At 51.7% G+C, this 18,753-nt stretch overlaps 1 protein-coding gene across 6 annotated transcripts in view; it reads left to right on the top strand.

Annotated features, from left to right (window-relative positions):
* The window catches only part of STK35 (serine/threonine kinase 35), a 44,143-nt gene that overhangs the window by 9,759 nt on the left and 15,631 nt on the right, over window positions 1–18,753 (top strand). For 4 of the 6 annotated variants that reach the window (XR_006215553.1, XR_006215554.1, XR_006215555.1 and 1 more), the window contains exon 3: window positions 4,272–5,021. Coding sequence is in view for 3 of the 6 variants with exons in the window: in XM_042980760.1 (XP_042836694.1) it covers window positions 4,272–4,984 (713 nt within the window). In the remaining 3 variants the exon portion in view is untranslated. Of the gene's footprint in view, window positions 1–4,271; window positions 5,022–5,190; window positions 5,338–18,753 lie in introns of those variants that run through there. The other 2 variants (XM_042980759.1, XM_042980761.1) reach the window with 1 other exon arrangement.

An 18,753-nucleotide genomic window follows, 5' to 3' on the forward strand; every position in this document is an offset into this window, starting at 1 on the left:
GCGAGGGCAGAGACCACTGGTTATCTCAGGGCCGGTGTCTGACCAGCAGTGTGTGCCCAGGAAATGTTTAAATGGAATGGACTAGAGCAAGGAGATCCAACTTCTGGAGGCAGCTTTGGGTAGAGGCTTCTAAATCCCTGGGGATTTTGTGTCCCTTTCTAGAAGGTTGCTGCTGTCCCAAAGCTCACGCTGACTTATCCTTATGCTGAGCCTACTGGCCTCAAGTCTCTGAACAAAGCAGGCCCCATTTTTGTTGGGAGAGGCCAACAGTACCTATTCCCCTGAGTAATGAGATAGGAGACACCTGCTTGACTTTTTTTTCCCCCTCCCATTTTCTCACCCGTGAGCTGTGGCTTAGCATACGTTTTGACGTAGAGTTTATGTTGTGGTCTCCTGGCTGTTGGCCTTGAGGGGAAGGTAACCAAACTATCCTGAAAGTGGGCCTGTCTCGCTTTAATCAAGCTGCATTTCTTGGGACCCAGGCGACAGCCTTGGGTGGTGGAAGGAGTTGGCAATGGAGGTTCACATCTTACCCAACCAGTCATTTCGGGGATCTTGGGCAAGTTACTTAACCTTCCTCTTAGTTTCCCCACCTTATAAAACAGTGTCGGAGAGATGAGACCGCTCCCACGTTGACGTTTAAATGGTGCCTGGGACCCAGAGGCCAGTGGCCTCTCCCAAATCCCGAACAGTTCCAGGTACCAGTCTTTTCTCCCGCTTTGGGGAAGCTAAATTTTTAACTCCTCACCTTACAGAACTGTCAGGCTGCACCAAAGGAATTATAAAATTTACTTTCGTTTCTATCCATTCAAAGAGCTGTAAGCTTCATGTGGGGTTTCTGCTAGACGGCGCATGTGTATTCCACTTATACATCTTGAAATTGGGGATAAGCATGGGGTGGCTTGGTGACCGCTGGGCCCGCCGGGAGATGGACAGGCGCCGAAGCTCCCTTGGATCACCTGACCTTCATGAGCCCCCTGCTGACTGGTGGACCCCAGCAATGTGTCTCCGGGAATCCGTGCTTGGTAATCCCTGGAGGTTTGAGCCTTTTTCCTTCCCGGTGTGCGGTCACCTTGGTAAATTACAAGGCTAGGGCGGTGGCCGGTGGGAAGAAGGAAGTTACTGGGGGATCAGGCAGGCATCCAGTCGGTTGGCATTCAGGCAGGACCCAAAGGTACGCATTCAGATGCACCTGCAGAGACCTGGGAAGAGGGGAGGTCTTATAGGGAGAGAGCACCTCAAAACCGTCTGGTCTGGCTAGAACATGGGTTTGGCTCGTAAGAACCTGAGCAACACGACAGAATCTTCCACTTTTCATTTTCTGATTCCAGGGTCCTAACATGTGGGAGCTTCACTCTGGCCTACAGCACCGGGGTTGTTGGAATCGGTGGCTTCCTCGGACTTGGCTGAGGCCCAGGAGGGATGTTACTGATGGTTAGGATGTCCTTTCCCCAAAGTATCTTAGGTTCTGCGAAGTGTATTTTTTGCCTGAGACTTAACTCCCAGGAATATGTGGTGTAAGTGTCCCTCTCGTTTGGCAGATGAGGCAGAGGCTCAGAGGGGTTCGGCCATCTCTCCCAACCTTTGCCCACGGTTCTAGCCATCTTTCCATGGTATCTCCGGCCCTCCTTGTTTTCCATTGAGCTAATGAACCACCTAGTTAACCAGTGGGCAGAGCTGGTGTCTAAACCAGACTCCTCATCTTCTAAGTCTCCCCTCCTAACCCTTCCCATTTCTTTGCCCGGCCTTGCATCTCCACAAAAATGCATCAAGTGCCCTGTGCCCTCCCTCCTCCCTCTTGCTGTGAGGTAGGTAGGGGCTCAGGTAGGCAGTCTTCTCGGAGGAAAGGACTGGAATTCTCACATGCCTGTCTTATGTTTATGAGTAGGTAGCTGGGGATTCCTGCATGAAAACACATGCTGTGGTTTTCTTACGAAAGGAGCCCACGGCCCCGTGCCTGTGCAGGGAAATGGCTTCTTGCGTCTGGGACAAGTAGCCGCCTTCCCCAGTTTTCCATTCTGTCATGCTCACTGATGCTGTCTGTGTCTGATTCTGAAACTGCTTCGTCCTGACCTCTCATCCAACAGCCCCCCTGTAGCACCTTCTGGACTTCGATCATTCCCCCAGTGCTAGCTCTTCAGTCCTGGGGCCCGTCTACCCCCCTCCCCTACCCCCCATTCCCTGCTTAGGGCACTTACGTACCCCCCCCCCCCCCGGGTTCTTCCAACCTGGACCTACAGTGTAGTCTGTTTTGCCGACTTGTTTTCTTTTGCCTTTAGTTTCCATGGTTACCAACTTTGTATATAAAGTAATCACCATTCCCCACCCTCTATTTCCCCACTTTCAGTGAAAAAGTTTCACTGTTTTCTGATGGTCGCCCTTGCCGAGGGAATTTGATGGCTTTTTAATCGCTTCCTTTCTGGCTGTACCACCAGTAAACCTTTCTTGCCCTCCTTTTTATGAGTCTTTACTCTGGAGCCTGGATTGATTTGGGCTTCAGATCACTGCATCATCTTGCAATGTTTTCAGATAAAGAACCTCAGCCCACCAGAGCCAGTGACCTAGAAAGAGGATGAGGAGGTGGGAACAAGCTAATTAAAAAAAATAACAACAACAACACCCATCTGCCCTAAACTGGTTCTACCTGTATTGCTTTGATTGTGAGTAATCTAAACAAATTATATAATTACAGGGGAAGTGTGGTCTGACAGATCGTGGTCAAAAACCTAGAGCTTTTGCCTTGTTCATCTATCGGTCTTGCCTCACCCTAGAGGTCCCAGAGTGGCAGCTTCTGGAGGACTCTGCCTTGGTGGAGGCTGCATGAAGAGGTGTGACTCTTGCTTTCCGGGGGAATGGGGACACTGGTAGGGATCTGAGAACTATCTTCGGGCATTGGCTCAATCATGAATGACCCATATGCCCACCCCCGGTGGGCCCAGCCTTTTCATCAGCAGCATAAGCCATCTGCCTCTTTAGACTCTGGGGGCAGTTCCAGTCCTCAAGTAACTTCCACCAAAGGACTCCCATGTGCCATTTATTGCTTTATAAAGAACATTGGGATTTGTTGGTAGATGCCAATCACCAACTTTCCTGGAGTTTCTTTGGGTCCAAAGGAAAGACTTCTGGAAAGGCAGAGCCGGAGTTTCCGGCCGACACAGTTTGATTCTAACCCCTACGTCTACTTTGGACCCCACTGTTCCTCCAGACTTCCTGTTTACGCCTCTGGTCCGTTTGTTCCTGTGTTCCATTATCCATCCCGTCTCGCAGCCTAGAATTCTCTTGCTTATCCCCACTGATCTGCCTGTCCTTTACAGTCTTCCGCCTCCCTCCTGACTCCCAGATCTGGCAACTCCCACCCACCCTTCCCTGTTCGTAAAAGCTGACCTCGATGCAGATGCTTAAGATGCTTGCCGTTCTAGATACCTGTTATCTCCCTGAAGCTAAACTTTATGGAGACAGGGGCCTGTTCTATAACTAGCTTGTGCTGGGCAGATGTGGGTGAGCAGGAAACTCTGGTTGGAGTATGCCTCTGAAATGAAATCGTGGTGCCATTCTAAGTGCATTGACAAGAGACTCACAGGTTATAGGAGAGCGGGGTGGGGGGAAAGGTCCTTCGCTTGGAGTGGATGAGCAGACCGTTGATGGCCTCCGTGCACACTTGCCCTTGTCTGGCCCACAGCCCCGCAAGCTGTGGGGGCGTGCTGCTGTCTGGAGGCACGGTAATGAGATACCGTGGCTTCCTAGTCACGCATTTGAGTCCCTGGACTCTTAAGTCTCTGTGAGCCTCAGATGCTTCATCTTGTAAGATGGGGCTATTTCCTCCCACCTCCTGGGCGGTGGTAAATACCGAATTGAATGGCAGGTGCCGGTATAGGTATTCTGCGAGTGATTACATGTGGCCGTTTACAGGTGAAGCAGCGGAAGCAAACTTGGACAAGTGGACCGAGGGCAGTTGCCTCCTGGTTATTCATCCAACCAGCCAGCAGTAAGCCCCTTGGTACCCAGGCGCCGGGTGATTCCAGAGCCAGGTGTCTAACACCCGCCCCTGCAGCCCGTGCCGCTCCTACCTTGTTGACCCTGATTTCCTCCTGCGTGCTTAGAGATGGGCCTGCTTGTGCGGTGTTGGCTCAGTGCCAGTTTGGCGGGTCCTCTTGGACCAGAGCGTTGTCACCAGTGTCACTCTTCTCTTACCGAGCCGCGTGCCTGTCGCCTTACCGGTGACGCGAATGTGTCCATGGCACTCAAGTTCTTTCCGGTCTTCTTTGATTTAGGAGAAAGGATCCTGGGTTACGCTGAGGAGCCCTGCTATCTCTGGTTTGTCATGGAGTTCTGTGAAGGTGGAGACCTGAATCAGTACGTCCTGTCCCGGAGGCCGGACCCAGCTACCAACAAAAGCTTCATGCTACAGCTCACGAGCGCCATTGCCTTCCTGCACAAAAACCACATCGTGCACAGGGACCTAAAGCCAGACAACATCCTCATCACGGAGCGGTCTGGCACCCCCATCCTCAAGGTGGCAGACTTTGGACTAAGCAAGGTCTGTGCTGGGTTAGCCCCCCGAGGAAAAGAGGGCCATCAAGACAACAAAAATGTGAATGTGAATAAATACTGGCTGTCCTCAGCCTGCGGCTCAGACTTCTACATGGCCCCCGAAGTCTGGGAGGGACACTACACAGCCAAGGCCGACATCTTTGCCCTGGGCATTATCATCTGGGCAATGATAGAAAGAATCACTTTTATTGACTCTGAGACCAAGAAGGAGCTCCTGGGGACCTATATCAAACAGGGGACCGAAATCGTCCCTGTTGGCGAGGCGCTGCTAGAAAACCCAAAGATGGAGTTGCACATCCCCCAGAAACGCAGGACTTCCATGTCTGAGGGGATCAAGCAGCTCTTGAAAGATATGTTAGCTGCTAACCCACAGGACCGGCCTGATGCCTTTGAACTTGAAACCAGAATGGACCAGGTCACATGTGCTGCTTAAAATTCAGGGCAAAGCATCTTGAGTGTTTTTAAACTAGGTGAGTGTACTCTTTTTGCTCTGCATGCACACTTCCTGGACTGGATCCTTCATCCTGGGCCCTTGAGGGAGCCCTGTGGCGTTGGGGGGGGGAGGGGCAGATTGTAGGGTTAAAGACCACAAAGTGCTTGTGATCAGAGACCCCCCCCCCATGCCCCCACCCCCCACAGGTCACGAGGAGGAGATCTGTGGGGTGGAGGAAGAAAGAGCCCGAAAGTCTAGCGAGGTTTTCCGAGTGGACGTTGCATTTGAGCGGAGTCTCGAGGTTTTTAGAAATCCCTTTTCCTCATCCATTGATCAATAAATGTGCAAAAGAGGTACGGACAGTTTTTTTCAGAGAATACACGCTACCCCTGATGGTATCCCTCCTGGTCACACGTGCAATTCTGCACGGTTTAGAGCGTGCTATATTTAGGCACCGCTTTGTTTCCTGCCCTTTCGGCGCTAATCTGAGCATTTCCCCATGTGATCCTTTGAAAGTACAGTTTTCCAACATTGGCATTCCGTTACATGTGCCATAACGCAACCTTTCCCCTGCTTTAGGCATCTGATGGGTTTTCTCCATTTTAGATAACTGTAAATGACGTGCGAGTGAATAGTCTTATGTGGAAGTCTGCTTATTTAAGGAGATTGATTGGGGCTTTCGTTTGAGTGCTGTGCTGGGCCCTGGGGTAGCAGTGGTCAGCAAATTCAGAAAATGGCCCCATCCCCATGAATTCTGCAGCTTAGCTGGGGAGAGAAACATTGATCGGTACTTACCATAGTTGCTTTACCACAAAGGAGAACTGATAGGAAGGGAAATGAGCCTTTTAGGGGAGTTGGGGAATTGGGGGTCAGGGGAGCATTGCAGGGAAACGGACTAGCCTCTGCAGAGGACCTGAAGACAGGCAGCCTAGCGCCTTTGAGTACCTCCCCTGGTTTGGGGTCGCGGAGATAGCAGACTGGTGGTAACCAGAGAGACTGTGACCTGCCAGGAGAGCAGACGGAGCTGAGGTGGCAAATCCCAGGGTACCAGCCGTGGCAGTGGGAGTTCACCTGGACCAGAGGCTGAGGTGTGAGCGAGGGAAATGAAATCAGAAATCAGGTGGCACCAGGGACCCTGGAATTTGACCTTGACTTAGTAGGCATCTGGGAGCCACCCTCGGAGCAGAGCAGTGCAGCAATTAAGAACTTCCGGCACGTGCGAGTTGAGTTGAACTGGAGCCTGGGAGACCAGATGGACCAATTAGTTTATTCCCACCATGAGGGATGTCGGTGAACCTGAAATTGAGTAGCCGTGAGGATGGAACGGTGCCTGGGTCTTCAGGGCAGGCGGTTGGCAGGACAGCTGGCCGGATGTGGAAGCACAAGGGGCTCCTTTGGTCAGATGTGAATTAAGCTCACATCGTCCAGCCTACTTCTGTGGGAAGGGAAAAGAACGTCGACCGCCAGATACGCCAGGGGGACACAGTAGCATTTTGGTTCACCTTTGCGACTCCGCAGGGGGTTAAGTCATTTCTCCACCGTCCTAATTTAAGTTGCAAGTGTATTTCTCCCTCCCTCCTACCTTCTTTTTCTTACGAGGGCAGGTTGGAAACGAGCTCCTCTTAAATTCGCTGAATCCTTGAGATGAGGCGATGAGGGGTGGTGCTAATCCCAGGGGTCACATTGGGCACAGAGCCGTCGGTCACCCGGCTTGGTTCTTAGTCCCTTCCTTCCCCTTCATCACCCTCAGAGTGCTAGTAGGTGGCGGTGAGTGCCGAGTTGAGCCTGGTCACATCTGTAGTGTTCTCCGTGAACTTCTGGATTGAGTCACCAGGTTAATCCTTTCCAAAACCCCTGAGCACTTTCCAGATGCCAGGCCAGTTCGTCCCCACTGCCCACCGAGAAAGAGTGCTCCCTAAAGCTCAGTAGGAGACAGTCCCGGGTCAGAGCCCAGAAAGGGTTGGCTAGACCAGGTTTCGTCGTATTTCACGCCGTCACATCTCCTCCCTTCCGCTTATAAAAGACCTCTTAGAATTCAAGTTTGCCCTGGAGTAAGATGACGGTTGTCATTGGAAGAGAGACCTGAATGTGGGTTAGAATCGTGGGGTTGTCGCAACTGATTGAGATCGGGGCTCCATTTGCACAGCCACGGTTGGGATTTGTGCTATTTTGCAGGGCACAGTTTTAGCTCCTATAGGGGTGATTCCTTCAGGTAGGAGAAATAGATGACCTTGACATAAGATAAGATGGGGCATGTAGCCCTGCAAAGTGACCCAGGCTCTGACTGCTAGTGACGACAATAGTTGTGAGCTGTATCTGGCCAGTTCAGGGATCAGAGGCTTGAGTTGGGATGAACTATTGTGCAGCCTCCCCCTGCTCCCCACTTAAGTTTTATAGACGGAGAAGCTAATTCCACATATTCAACATACTGTTGGGAAACTATTTGCCCAGGACTCTTTGGCACAAAAGATACGTCAGTAGATAAACTAGACAAATATTCTCGGCAGTCGTGGAGCTTATATTCTGTTGGGGAGATGGACTTATAAGTAATATGTTCAAAAATACTCAGTACTCTGGGGGCCTTAGAGCAGGACAAGGGAGATCAGACTACTGAGAGGTGGAGGGTAGAGGTGTACTTTTCAGTGGAAGAGATCGGGGTGGGCCTCTCGAGACAGTGACATTTGAGTAAAGGTTAGGAGTGGAGGGAGTGAGTCATGAGGATTTCGGGGGGGGGGGGGAGCATCCCAGACAGGGAGCAGTCAGTATAAAGGCTCAGAAGCTGGACAGAGCAGGGAGGGGAATGTACGAAAAGAAGCAAGAAAGGTGACTGGGAGTCAACTAGGATAGGCCTTGGAGGCCATTGTAAGGATTTGGGGTTTTGTGCCTGGGTAAGATGGGAAGTCCTGGGTATGTCCTTCTTGGAACCATGGAGCCAGGGAGGGGAGATTGGATTGGGGATGAGTTTTGGAGTCAGCCAACAATTTCCTGCTGGAGCGAATGGTACAAGAGAAAGGGATCCAGGATGACTTAGAGGTTTCTGGCCTTGGAAGCCTTTGGAAGGATGGAGTTGCCACCAAATGAGATGGGAGGGGCATCGAGAGGAAGAGGTTTGGCTGGAGAAAGTTAGGCTTTGCTATCGTGTGAAAGTTTGGAATGCCTAAGTGGAATCCAGGCACAGAGGTGGGACAGGTAGCTAGAGGAGTCTGGGGTTCAGGGGTGAGATCTGGTCTAGAGATAACAAATTTAGAGATTGCCAAGGCACCGCAGCGGGCATAGTGATTTCCAAGAGGGACCGAGCTCTGGGCCATCCCACAGTGAGGTTGGGGAGAAGGAAAGGAGCCAGAGAGAGAGAAGACCTGGGTCTGGTGTCCTGGAAGCCAGATGAAGATGCGCCATCAGGAGGGGGAAGTAATCAGCTGTGGTCCTTGTGGCGGTGGGTTGAGGGAGAGGCGGGTTGAGGGAGAGGCAGACCGAGGATTGACCTTGGGCTTCAGCGATCAGGAAGAAAGACATTAGCGCTCACCAGCAATTTTGGTGGCGCATAATGGGGAGAACCCCTGATGAGGGTGGGTTTGAGAGGAAATGAAAGGAGAGGAGTTGGAGACAGTGAGAGAAGAGACCATTGATTCTCCAAGTTTTTGGTTTAAAGGCTCGGTTTCACTCATGAAATTGAGGACTCCAAAGAGGTCCTGGTTTGGGTTCTATCTGTGGATACTGGCAGAATTAACAATTAAAAGTGAGAAGCGTTTTAAATGTTCTTTTCAAATGAATAAAAATCAGCTACACTTTAACGTAAGCATCATAGTTTATGAAAAATATTTTCAAAAAAAATTTAGTAGAGTGGCCGTGCTTTCTATCTATTCTTGCAAGTCTTTTTACCATCTGCCTTAACAGTCAGCTGGGTTCTCCTGTCTGCTTCTGATGTTTAACCTGGTGCCACGTCCCTCCTCACATAACCTCCAGAAAACTCCACGGTACATGCAAGAGAGGAGGAAAGTAAAAAGGCAAACGTGTCTCGGTGTTACTATGAAAAGAAAAGTTTTGGCTTCATGGAGTCCCGCGCTCCAGACCACACTTTGGAGAACCGGGGGTGTAGATGTCTCTCCCTGAGGAATTTTGTGTGGAGGGCAGCTGGAGACCTAGAAAGAAGGAATTATTCAAGGTCCCAAATGAAGACAGGGAACTCGTGTGTCCTTAGTCCTTGCCAGCTTTCCCATTAGACCTGTTGTCGTGGCTCAAACTCCCACCACGTGTAGGCAACACTCTTGTCCCCGGTACCGGCATGATGGAGAACCGCCTCCGTAATCTGGGGTTGTAGATTTCAGAGTAATGTCCAAGTCAGGGTCCCCCTGGCTTTAGCTCTCTGCAGCACTGAACGCATGCACTTGGGGTTGACAACACAGGGCTCCTCTGAAAAGAGCCTGGTGGACCGTCCGGGACCAAGTGGTTCCGTTTTCGTGGTTGCCTGGCTGTGGGACCTCGGGCAAGTTATTTTACCTCTCTGGATTTTATCCTCCATTAAATGGGGTAGATCATAATTATCTTATTGAGGTTTTACTGTCCATAAAATGAGATAGATATTTCTTGTTGAGGTGGCTGGAATCACAAGAGGTTGTGCAAGTGCCCTGTGTAAACTATGTAAGTGCAATGCTAAATTTTAGATACACACTTTGGCTCGAGGCGAAAGTATTGTCTTCTGTTCCTGTCCGAAGACCATGGTTTTTAGTAGCCTTGCCTCAGAGGATTACCAGATTGCTTTTTTTTTTTTTTTTTTTTTTTTAAACAAAGCTGGGCTCAGAGGCAACTCTGTCCAATTGCTTGTTCCAGAAAACTTCTCTATTTTTAAAGATTACTCAATGGTGGGTCTTATCGCTCCCTTATTTGTCATTTTTTAAAGATGTTTAATAATTCCTAATGTTTCCTCCCAGCCGGCCACAAACCTTACCCAAAGTGGGTAAGCCAGACTGGTGTTCTGCGTGCCACCGCCCATGTTACCAGGGAGGGTGCTGTAAGACGAGGGAATCCACATTCGTGTCCAAGTTTGCTGTCTCCTATACAAGCCTTGGTTACTAGGGCCGGATGAAGCCAAGGCCCTTGAGTGACATTTACTTGGAGCAGGTGGCTCAGGCCTGCTGAAGGAAATCAGATGTTGCTGTGACCTGAAGGGTCATAGAAAATACTCTTTGTTCCATATGTGATCTTGGTAGCTGCCTAACATCGGAGAAAAAAGAATCCGGCTTAAGTTATTGTTGAAGTAATAAAGGATATATTTATCCTTGGCCTGTGGTCCAAAGACGTGGCTCTGGGCTCGCATGCTGGATGACCTGAGTTGACCCCTTGACCCGGGCTTCAGATTTTTCTTGTTTTGTGAGATTTGAGAGGACGGTCCCCCAACCTCTGGCGGGGCCCCTCACGGTCTTCTGCAGATTCCCAACCTTTTTCAGATCATCCAACAGGCAACAGCATGTTCGTTCGCATCGGAGCTATAGAAATCTATTCAGATCATTTGTTTGCTTTTGGCAGAATCCTACCCAAATTGTGTCCCATTCTGAGTGTCCAGTTAATCAACGGTGATGCTGGAGACTAAAAGATGGGAAAGAAATGCTTAACGTGGTTCGTTTTAAACAGCTGAATTTCCAAAACAGGATCCCTGGAGGGTAAATTAAAACACAGGTTGTCAGGGGGAAATTGGGAACCTGGGACAAATAGGCATTTGGGTCCCCTCTCAGTTGAGGGTGACTTTCTGCCCCAGCTGTGAATCCAGGAGCACATAAGCCCTGCCCTTCCCTCACAGGACTGCAGGCCCTGTGGGAAGCAGACACATGAAACTGAGCTTCCGGGCCATGGGACCCCCACCTGGAGACCCTGTGCATGTGAGGTTAAGGTTAAGGGGGTAGGTTTTGAAGGAGGGCGACAGTTCCGAAGGTGGCCAGGATGGGGGTAGTCACTGGCCGTCCGTGGGCCAAGTGTTTTTGACCATTATTTCATTTATTTCTTTTCATGTAACTTCCCAAAGGTCACCGCTGGTCTGGAGCTGAGTCTAGACTTAAACCCAGGTCTAAGTCCCTGGTGTCAGCTGATATGGGGTATTACCTCATTGAATCATCTATGGAAATCATGGGTCTTTGCATTTTTCTTTATTTTAATGTTTATTTTTGAGAGAGAGAGACAATGCAAGTGGGGGAGGGAAAGAGAGAGAGGGAGACACAGAATCGGAAGCAGGCTCCAGGCTCTGAGCTGTCAGCACAGAGCCCGACACGGGGCTCAAACTCACAAACAGCGAGATCGTGACCTGAGCCGAAGCCGGATGCTTAACCAGCTGAGCCACCTAGGCGCCCTGAAATCATGGGTCTTTGTAATTGTGTTCAGCAAATGGTTGAGCACCAAGTGAAGGCTGAGACGAGTAATATGGGTACTCCAGGAGCACCTAGTAGGTTTCTAGTTGGGAGCTAGTTTCTTCTCCAGGAAAGCACTGCGTGCTGGTGAACAGCTAGGTAGCCCAAAGAGGGATAAGAAGGACACTTTGTCCGTGAAGCCTTAGCTGCTGAGGGGACTGGAGTCCGTTTGATTCCTCCCACCCCAGAGGCTCATCCCACTTAGTCTCTGGTGGAACCTTGACCCTTCCAAAGAGAGGATGGGAGGAGGGAGACGCCATCCTTGCCCTAAGTAGATGACCTAGATCCTTAAAGAGTGGGGGTCTTATTTAAAATTGAGAGCTCAGGGGCGCCTGGGTGGCTCAGTCGGTTAAGCGTCCGACTTCAGCTCAGGTCATGATCTCACGGTCTGGGAGTTCGAGCCCCGCGTCAGGCTCTGTGCTGACAGCTCAGGACCTGGAGCCTGCTTCAGAGTCTGTGTCTCCCTCTCTCTCTCTGCCCCTCCCCTGCTCATGCTCTGTCTCTCTCTGTCTCAAAAATAAATAAAAACATTAAAATTGAGAGCTCACTGGAAGGGGAATAGATTTGAGTGGGTGTTTATCAATCCTTTGATCCAAGGAGATCTGTAGTCTTGAGCCTCTCTTGAGTCCCCGTCTGTAAAATGGAAATCTCCCCACTCGCACTCCACGGGACTGTGGGGCTGCGTAAGAGTGCAGGGGTCGGGAGCAAAGATCCAGAAGGTTCGCTTCTCCTTTCCCCTGGAAATTAAAGCTCAGCCTTCACTGTGAGGACCTGGCAGCCCTGGGTACCAGCTTACAGGGAGGCCGCAGGGCCTGGTCCGTCCACTCATGTTTTCTGGAGGCTCCCCCGGGTCACAAAGGCTGGTGTTTGTGAGACCAGACAGTTCCCTGGGAGGGGCTGGCTTCTGCCCCTGCTGTCGCCATCCCTGCTCCGGCTCCAGCTGTATCAACGGGAGGAAGCTAAGCTGAGCTGTGGGTTATGTAATGGGGCTGGTGGCCCCCAGGGATAATCTGTCCCTTGAAGCTCCTCAGGACATCAAAGCCTCAGTGAGGGGACAGGCCTGCCCCAGGGCTATTGTTCCTCACATTCTGCTCCTCCCTGGCATCCTTGGCTCCTCTGAGCCCAGACGGCATCCCTTTGGGCAGCGCACAGCAAAATCGCTTTTGTAATCATCCAGCTGTAAGCGGGCCTGCCTGATGGTTGGGGTCCTTCCAAGTCCCATTTCCTGCCCCCCACTCCAGGACACAGGCACTCCTACCAATGATCATAGCCCCTGGTTATCAAAACCTGCTCTGAGGGGCCCCTGACTGCTATTGAGCAGAGGTTTTGTCCTTTGTCCTCACCTCTGAATTAAATACTTTCCACATCTTTTCTATAGTGGACGCTGTATATAATCAGCCCATAGCACCTGCGTACCTGTCCCGGGCGGCCGTCCTTCTGCAGTTGAGGAAGCAGAGAACCACTTTTACTAAGTGTTGAGAGCCAGGATTCAAAGCAGGGTGTCCGACCGGAGGTTTCACTGCTCCATTCTGCTTCCTGCAGCCTCTTCAAAAGCGGCTTTTGATGGGTTGACGTTTTCAGGCAGATGACAGGGTCCCTCTCCAAGCAGCACCGCACCGGCGACCCCTAAGGCATTCGTGCACGGTGCCGCCCGTGGGCAGCGTTCAGTCTGACAGCCGATCTTGGACGCCACCCGCCCCTTCGGGTGACCTCACCTGTGTGTGGATGCCTCCTGTGTCACACCGCCGCGGCCTCCAACGTGGGCAGGGGAGGCGAGGCTGGGAGACGGGAGGCACCCACCTAACCAGGGGTCGGGGAGCGGTAGGCAGAGGCCACATGAGCAGGCAGAAGTGAGAATTAGCCAAAGGATGGACCGTGGGAGACCCGAAGCCCACTGCCGCTGATGGCCGCCAGGAGGGCGCTTGCGCTGAGGGAGTGCCGGAACTGTCTGTGGCACCAGTGTGCGGAAGGGGCTCCGATGTGACCCGAAGCAACCTGTTGCCCGTTCCATCTGCCAGGTATCCTGGTGGAAACCCGTCCCAAGTAAAAGTGGAAGTAGCCTGGGCAGTTGAGGCTCTGGACCCAAAGCAAAATGGCAGTGGTTGTTGGGTTTCTCCCCGACAAAACTTCCAGTGCATTTATTAAATCTTGACTAAAGCAGAGGATGTCCTCATTTGGTGCCTCTCAATGGGGCCACGTCACATTTGGTGTCGATCGTATGGCCTCCAGTGTTGCCCCCTGGCAGTTGACCCGTGTGGCAGCGCGGATGAGACACGGGTGCTTAGTTGTGGTCACTGTGGCTCCGGAGAGCTATAGGAAGCCTGGAGAGAGTGGAGGGGGTGCTTCCCGGAGGAGGTGGTACCTTGAGCTAGTTCCCGAAGGCAAATTCAGAGGCACCTTGTAAACCAGGTGATAAGCGAGCAGGTCACAGCTCAGGGCTTGCCAGAAACTCGCCTTAGCTTTACCGAGGCTTTGTTGGGTACAGGACCCAGCTGGCGAGGAGAGAGGATACGGTTCTGGTAGCGAAATCCCAACCAGAGATGCGCTGTGGACCCAGGACCTGGGGAGAACGCCCAGGGTGCTGTCTTGATAAACTAGGGCAGCAACATACAGTATCGCAGCCCTTCCTTTCATTTCCACTAGTGAGTCCTCTGTGGTCTTACCGAATCAAAGGAAATGGAGACCTCCTCCAGCATTTCTGGGATTCAGAGGCATGGCAGGCCTTAAAACTGCCAGCCAAGTTTAAAATAAATCAATACCATAAAATACTGCAATGAATTTCCCAACTTTAAAGGAATTTCACTTTCAGTTAGAGGTGCCAGGGGAAAGCTATAACTCAGCCTGCATCATACACAGGTCAGATTTCTGTGTTTTGTTTCTTTGTAAAAGAAAATGATGTCTAGGGACTCGGGAGGAATGGATTAGAGCCACCCAGGCACACCATAGGGCATAGTGAGGAAGATGAAAATGCCTCTATTTTTCTAGGCTGCAAAAAAGGAGCCTGGAAGGCACCTGGGCAGGTAACCTGCTGCGTGGTAAACCTTGGCTCTTCGTCATTCCAAGGCCTGGTCGGTACTGTAGCAGTGATGGAGAGCAGGTCAGCTTTGGTATATGATGTGGGATTTTGGCATCGGCCAGCTGCTCCAACGGGAAAGTCAGAGCGATGGACTCGTTCCAGTGGACTCGTTCTGCATTTACGTCCATCCTTCTGGAAAAAGGAAACCCCGAAATCTCATGGGCAGCACCCTTTTGGTTTTGTTGTTGTTGCTGTTTTTTCCTTTCTGCTTTTTTCAGACATGTCTCAGACATGTCCTTCCAGAAGGCTCTGGTCTAGGGCACATCTGAGGCCTGGGCTGGAAGTACGATGCAGTCAGATCTTGGCAGAGTACGTGGGCCTTCGCGGCCCAGCCCAGCCTCGCGCAGACATAAGGAGAACTGGAAGTCACAAGTAAAGACTCATTTGTTGTTAGTAACCAGATTGCATACTCGGTTTGACGAATGTTTGGAAGGAACCCTTGGTTCGCATGGGGCAACAGAAATGAGGGTGAGTATACCACACCCCAGACAAACAACAGAGTGGCTTTTACCTTCTAGAAAAAGAAAAATTGTTTGGGAGGTTAGGCCAGTTGCCTAAGCTGAAATCCAGATGTCCCCGCTGATGGGATCCAGACATCCACCCCTCTCCCCTGCCCCTCAGATGCTCAGGGCAGGGGCACCAACCAGGTGTAGCACGAGGAACCTCGGCAGAGCACCTCGCTCCAGCCCAGTGTTTTGGAAGCCCTGTGGCGGTAGGACAGCTGTTCTGGAACTCTGGCGTCCCGCCCACTCTTAGAGTGTCCTGGAGTTGGGCGTAAGCTGGTGGTGCCGTAGGCAGACCCAGATGTGAGTCTTCAGGGTCTGCAGCCTGATTAGGTGGCCTTGGGTAGGCTTTAACCAGGGTCCGAAAGGTTGCTTCCATTGCAGCAGTGGCAGGAACTGCGAATGACATAAGTAAGAAGTCTCCTACTTGATAGATCGAGATTCTATCCCGTGGACTTGAAGATATTGACAAGCTGTTGCCACACTCCTCCCCGCCACCCCTCACGAGCTCCCACGCCCCAGCACACACGGCATTAGTGACCAGTCTTCTCAGAGTGTGGTCCCGAGGCTGGCGGGATCCCCTGGGAACTTGTTAGAATGCGGATCTCTGGCCCCACTTCGGTCCCATGGAGCTGGAAGCCAGGGAGCGGTATTGGGCAAGCCCTCTGGGTGAAGTTGATGCCCACTCAGGATTGCGAGCGGGCCGCACAAAAGAGGGCTACGGCACAGCCTGCCTACCTTGCCGTCTTTTGCACCTTGCCTCTTAACCTTTTGCCCTCAAAAAGCTTAGATTTAGGCTTAAGCACTAGGAGGAGGGACCCCACCAGGTCCTGATCCTGTCTCTGCCTTCCATAATTACCTAGCATTGGGACTTCAGGCAAGGCACTTCTCTGTGGGCCGTGGTTTCCTCATCCAGAAAACCAGGGCAGCTGAAGGACCGCTGGCGGCCCCCCCTCCCGCTCCCTCAGCCCTGGCGCACTCGTGGGCTCCAAGGTGGAGGAGTTTCCAGGACTCAAGACTCCCGATTCTTTGTCGGTTTCTCCCTCTGTGCAAGTGTCCTTAGGATGAGATTGATTTCCTGCAGCCACCTGCTCCTCGGAGGAGAAAGGAAATAATTGAACTTCTCCATGGGCTTCCGTGGCCCTGGGAGACTAGACTGCTGAGCCATAATAATACAGTGGGCCTCTTGGGAAGATCCCCAGCAAGTACCGCCAGGGGAATACGGCGCCCTGTGAGGTCTCTGTGGTAGGACGGGCGATCGCCCTTCCAGAAAGGGGGGGAATTTGAGAGGCAGCTGGACCGAGGGAGTGGGGGAGCAACAATATGCAGGTAGGGCTTAGACGTGGCTTTGAATCCTGACTCCAAACCTTCACTTGTTCGTCCCCCAGGCGCGCATGGAGCCCCTGCTCTGTGCCCAGCTTGGGCCATGGAGATGAAGCTAATCCCTGACCTCAGTCTGGCTAAACCTCCGGCACCTCTCTGAGCCTTGGAGCCCTCATTTATAAGATGGCCTGCTAGCACGTCCCCTATAGGGTTTGCATGCGGATTAAAAGGAAAATTAATATACAGCTAGCCTAGGAATGCTAGGCATGCGTTAGCCACTCCATAGCTGTTGGGTTCTGTTGTCTTTCCATACTAATTCTTGGCCACACCGGTAACAACTAGAAGCAGTCTCAGAATGTGTGTGCATTCATGTGCTTCCCACCTGCCCCCACCAATAAAAAGAAAACACACACCCCAGAGGGGCTCTTTAATTTCTTTTAAGTTTGCTTATTTTGAGAGGGAGAGAGAGGTGGGGGGGGGGGCAGGCAGAGAGAGCGAGAATCCCCAGCAGGCCCCGTGCTGTCAGTGCATGGGCTTGATGTGGGGGCTCGATCTCATGAACCGTGAGATCATGACCTGAGTCGAAGTCAAGAGTCAGACGTTCAACCAACTGAGCCACCCAGGCGCCCCCCCCCCCCCCCCCGTTAAATTCCTTGATAGCCTGTAGGTGTTGCAGTATATCGGGGACAGCTCAGATCTGGTCCCCACCATCCAGGTACTTGGACCATGGTTTGAGAGACAGGTCAGGTCCTAAAGGAAAACTAGAGCTACGATTTCAAGCATGTACGGGTAGAGGAAATAGCAGAAGATAGGGGACCTGCCCGAGGCGGTCTGAGAAAGTCTTGTAGAGGAGGTGACATTGAAACTGAGACCTGAGGAATGAGCTGTCTACCAGGCAGGGGGGCAATGAATCGGTAGGGGCAGGTGAAGGAGACAGGAGCCTGATCTGTGAGGCTCTGGAGGTGGTTGTAAGTCCCTGCACCGGTAACCATCGGTTTCCATGTTTACAGGAGCACTGTGGCTCTGTGCCCAGGGTTGGAGAGGGCAAGTCCAGACTCGGGTGGGACAGGGTGGGCAACTGGGAAGTCAAGTTTCCAGGTTAGGGTGGATGGTGCATGGGATGGGGAAGAGTGAATTCAAGGTGCATTTGGAAATCACCGGAGGCTTGCAGGTGGACCGAATGAGGGAGACGAAGGTAGGGGTGGCTCCGTGAATCTCTGGGCTGGGGGTCAGAGCCATGTACGAGACCGTGAACCTGCAGGAGGAGAGGGGCTCTGGGGGGTGGAAAATACACAGATATATCTTGGAGGTGTGGCCATAAACCCATCCTCTCTCCTCTAGACAGGCATCTGGTAAGTTGTATGTGATTTTCTGGGTCTTTTTTGGGGTGCCATTGGATCCCAAATTTGGGGCTAAACACGGGAAACCTTCTTGAGTCCCGAGAGCCCCCCTGAGACCCGAGGCTGCCTTCGCAGCCCTCGTTTGATCACCGTGCCTTCCTGTGATCTGTTCTTTTGTAATCAGCTTCTCATTAGGTGACTGATGTGTCTGGCTCTTCTGTCTTGATTTGCATATGCACTCTGCTATAATTATGTCCCAAGAACATAGCGTTTTGTTGTTTTTTGTATTTACTTTTGCTTTTTCAGAGCTGAAAACCTGTGCAGCGTCCTGTCACATGGGCAGGCTGCTGGTTCTGCCAGAGAGCAGCTTTCTAGCGCTGGCATCACGCTCTTTGTGGGGTGTGTGTGTGTGTGTGTGTGTGTGTGTGTGGTTATATAACATCAGGACCATGATTGCTGGCTATAAAATTTATTTTGAGAGCTACTTTAATTTGTAAACTGGGAACTACTTTCTATTTTGGGTTAAGGACAGGAGTACAGGGGGAGAAGGTGCGGGGGAGTCCTCTGCTCTCAGTTGCCTTCGGGCATGTCTGTGCAAGAACCAAGAGCTGCGGGGCGGCCCCATGGCCTGAACTTGCCACGGGGAAAGGGGCTTCAAAGTCAGTCCTTCAGCTGTCCCCAGACGCCTTGGTTTTCAAGACATGTGGGGCACAGGGTAGAAGACACGTGGGGCACAGGGTAGAAGCTGGCCCCACCTGTTCACATCTCCTTCCCTGGAACCATCCATTTCTTTACTCTTTTACACATGCTTCCTGAGAGCTTTCACAGCTAACTGGTGGCCTTGCCTTTGCTGTATTTGTTTCTGTATAGGAACAGGCCTGGTACAGCCTGCAGTCTTTATTATTATCGTAAGGTGTGAGGGCAGGGGGTGGGGGGCTCTCTCTCTCTCTCTCTCTCTCTCTCTCTCTCTCTCTCTCACTCGCTTACTGAGCACATGCCGTTGGCCAGACTTCGTACTCTCCCACTATGTTTATTATCTTGTTAAAACCTCACGTGCGTCCTGGGTATGGCGTCCTTTCCACTCTCTTCCTGTCTCTACAGGAAGTGACTTGCCCCACTGGCCACGTGGCTA

Source organism: Panthera tigris, chromosome A3, assembly GCF_018350195.1.
Source record: "Panthera tigris isolate Pti1 chromosome A3, P.tigris_Pti1_mat1.1, whole genome shotgun sequence".
In the NCBI taxonomy this organism is placed as follows: Eukaryota; Metazoa; Chordata; class Mammalia; order Carnivora; family Felidae; genus Panthera; species Panthera tigris.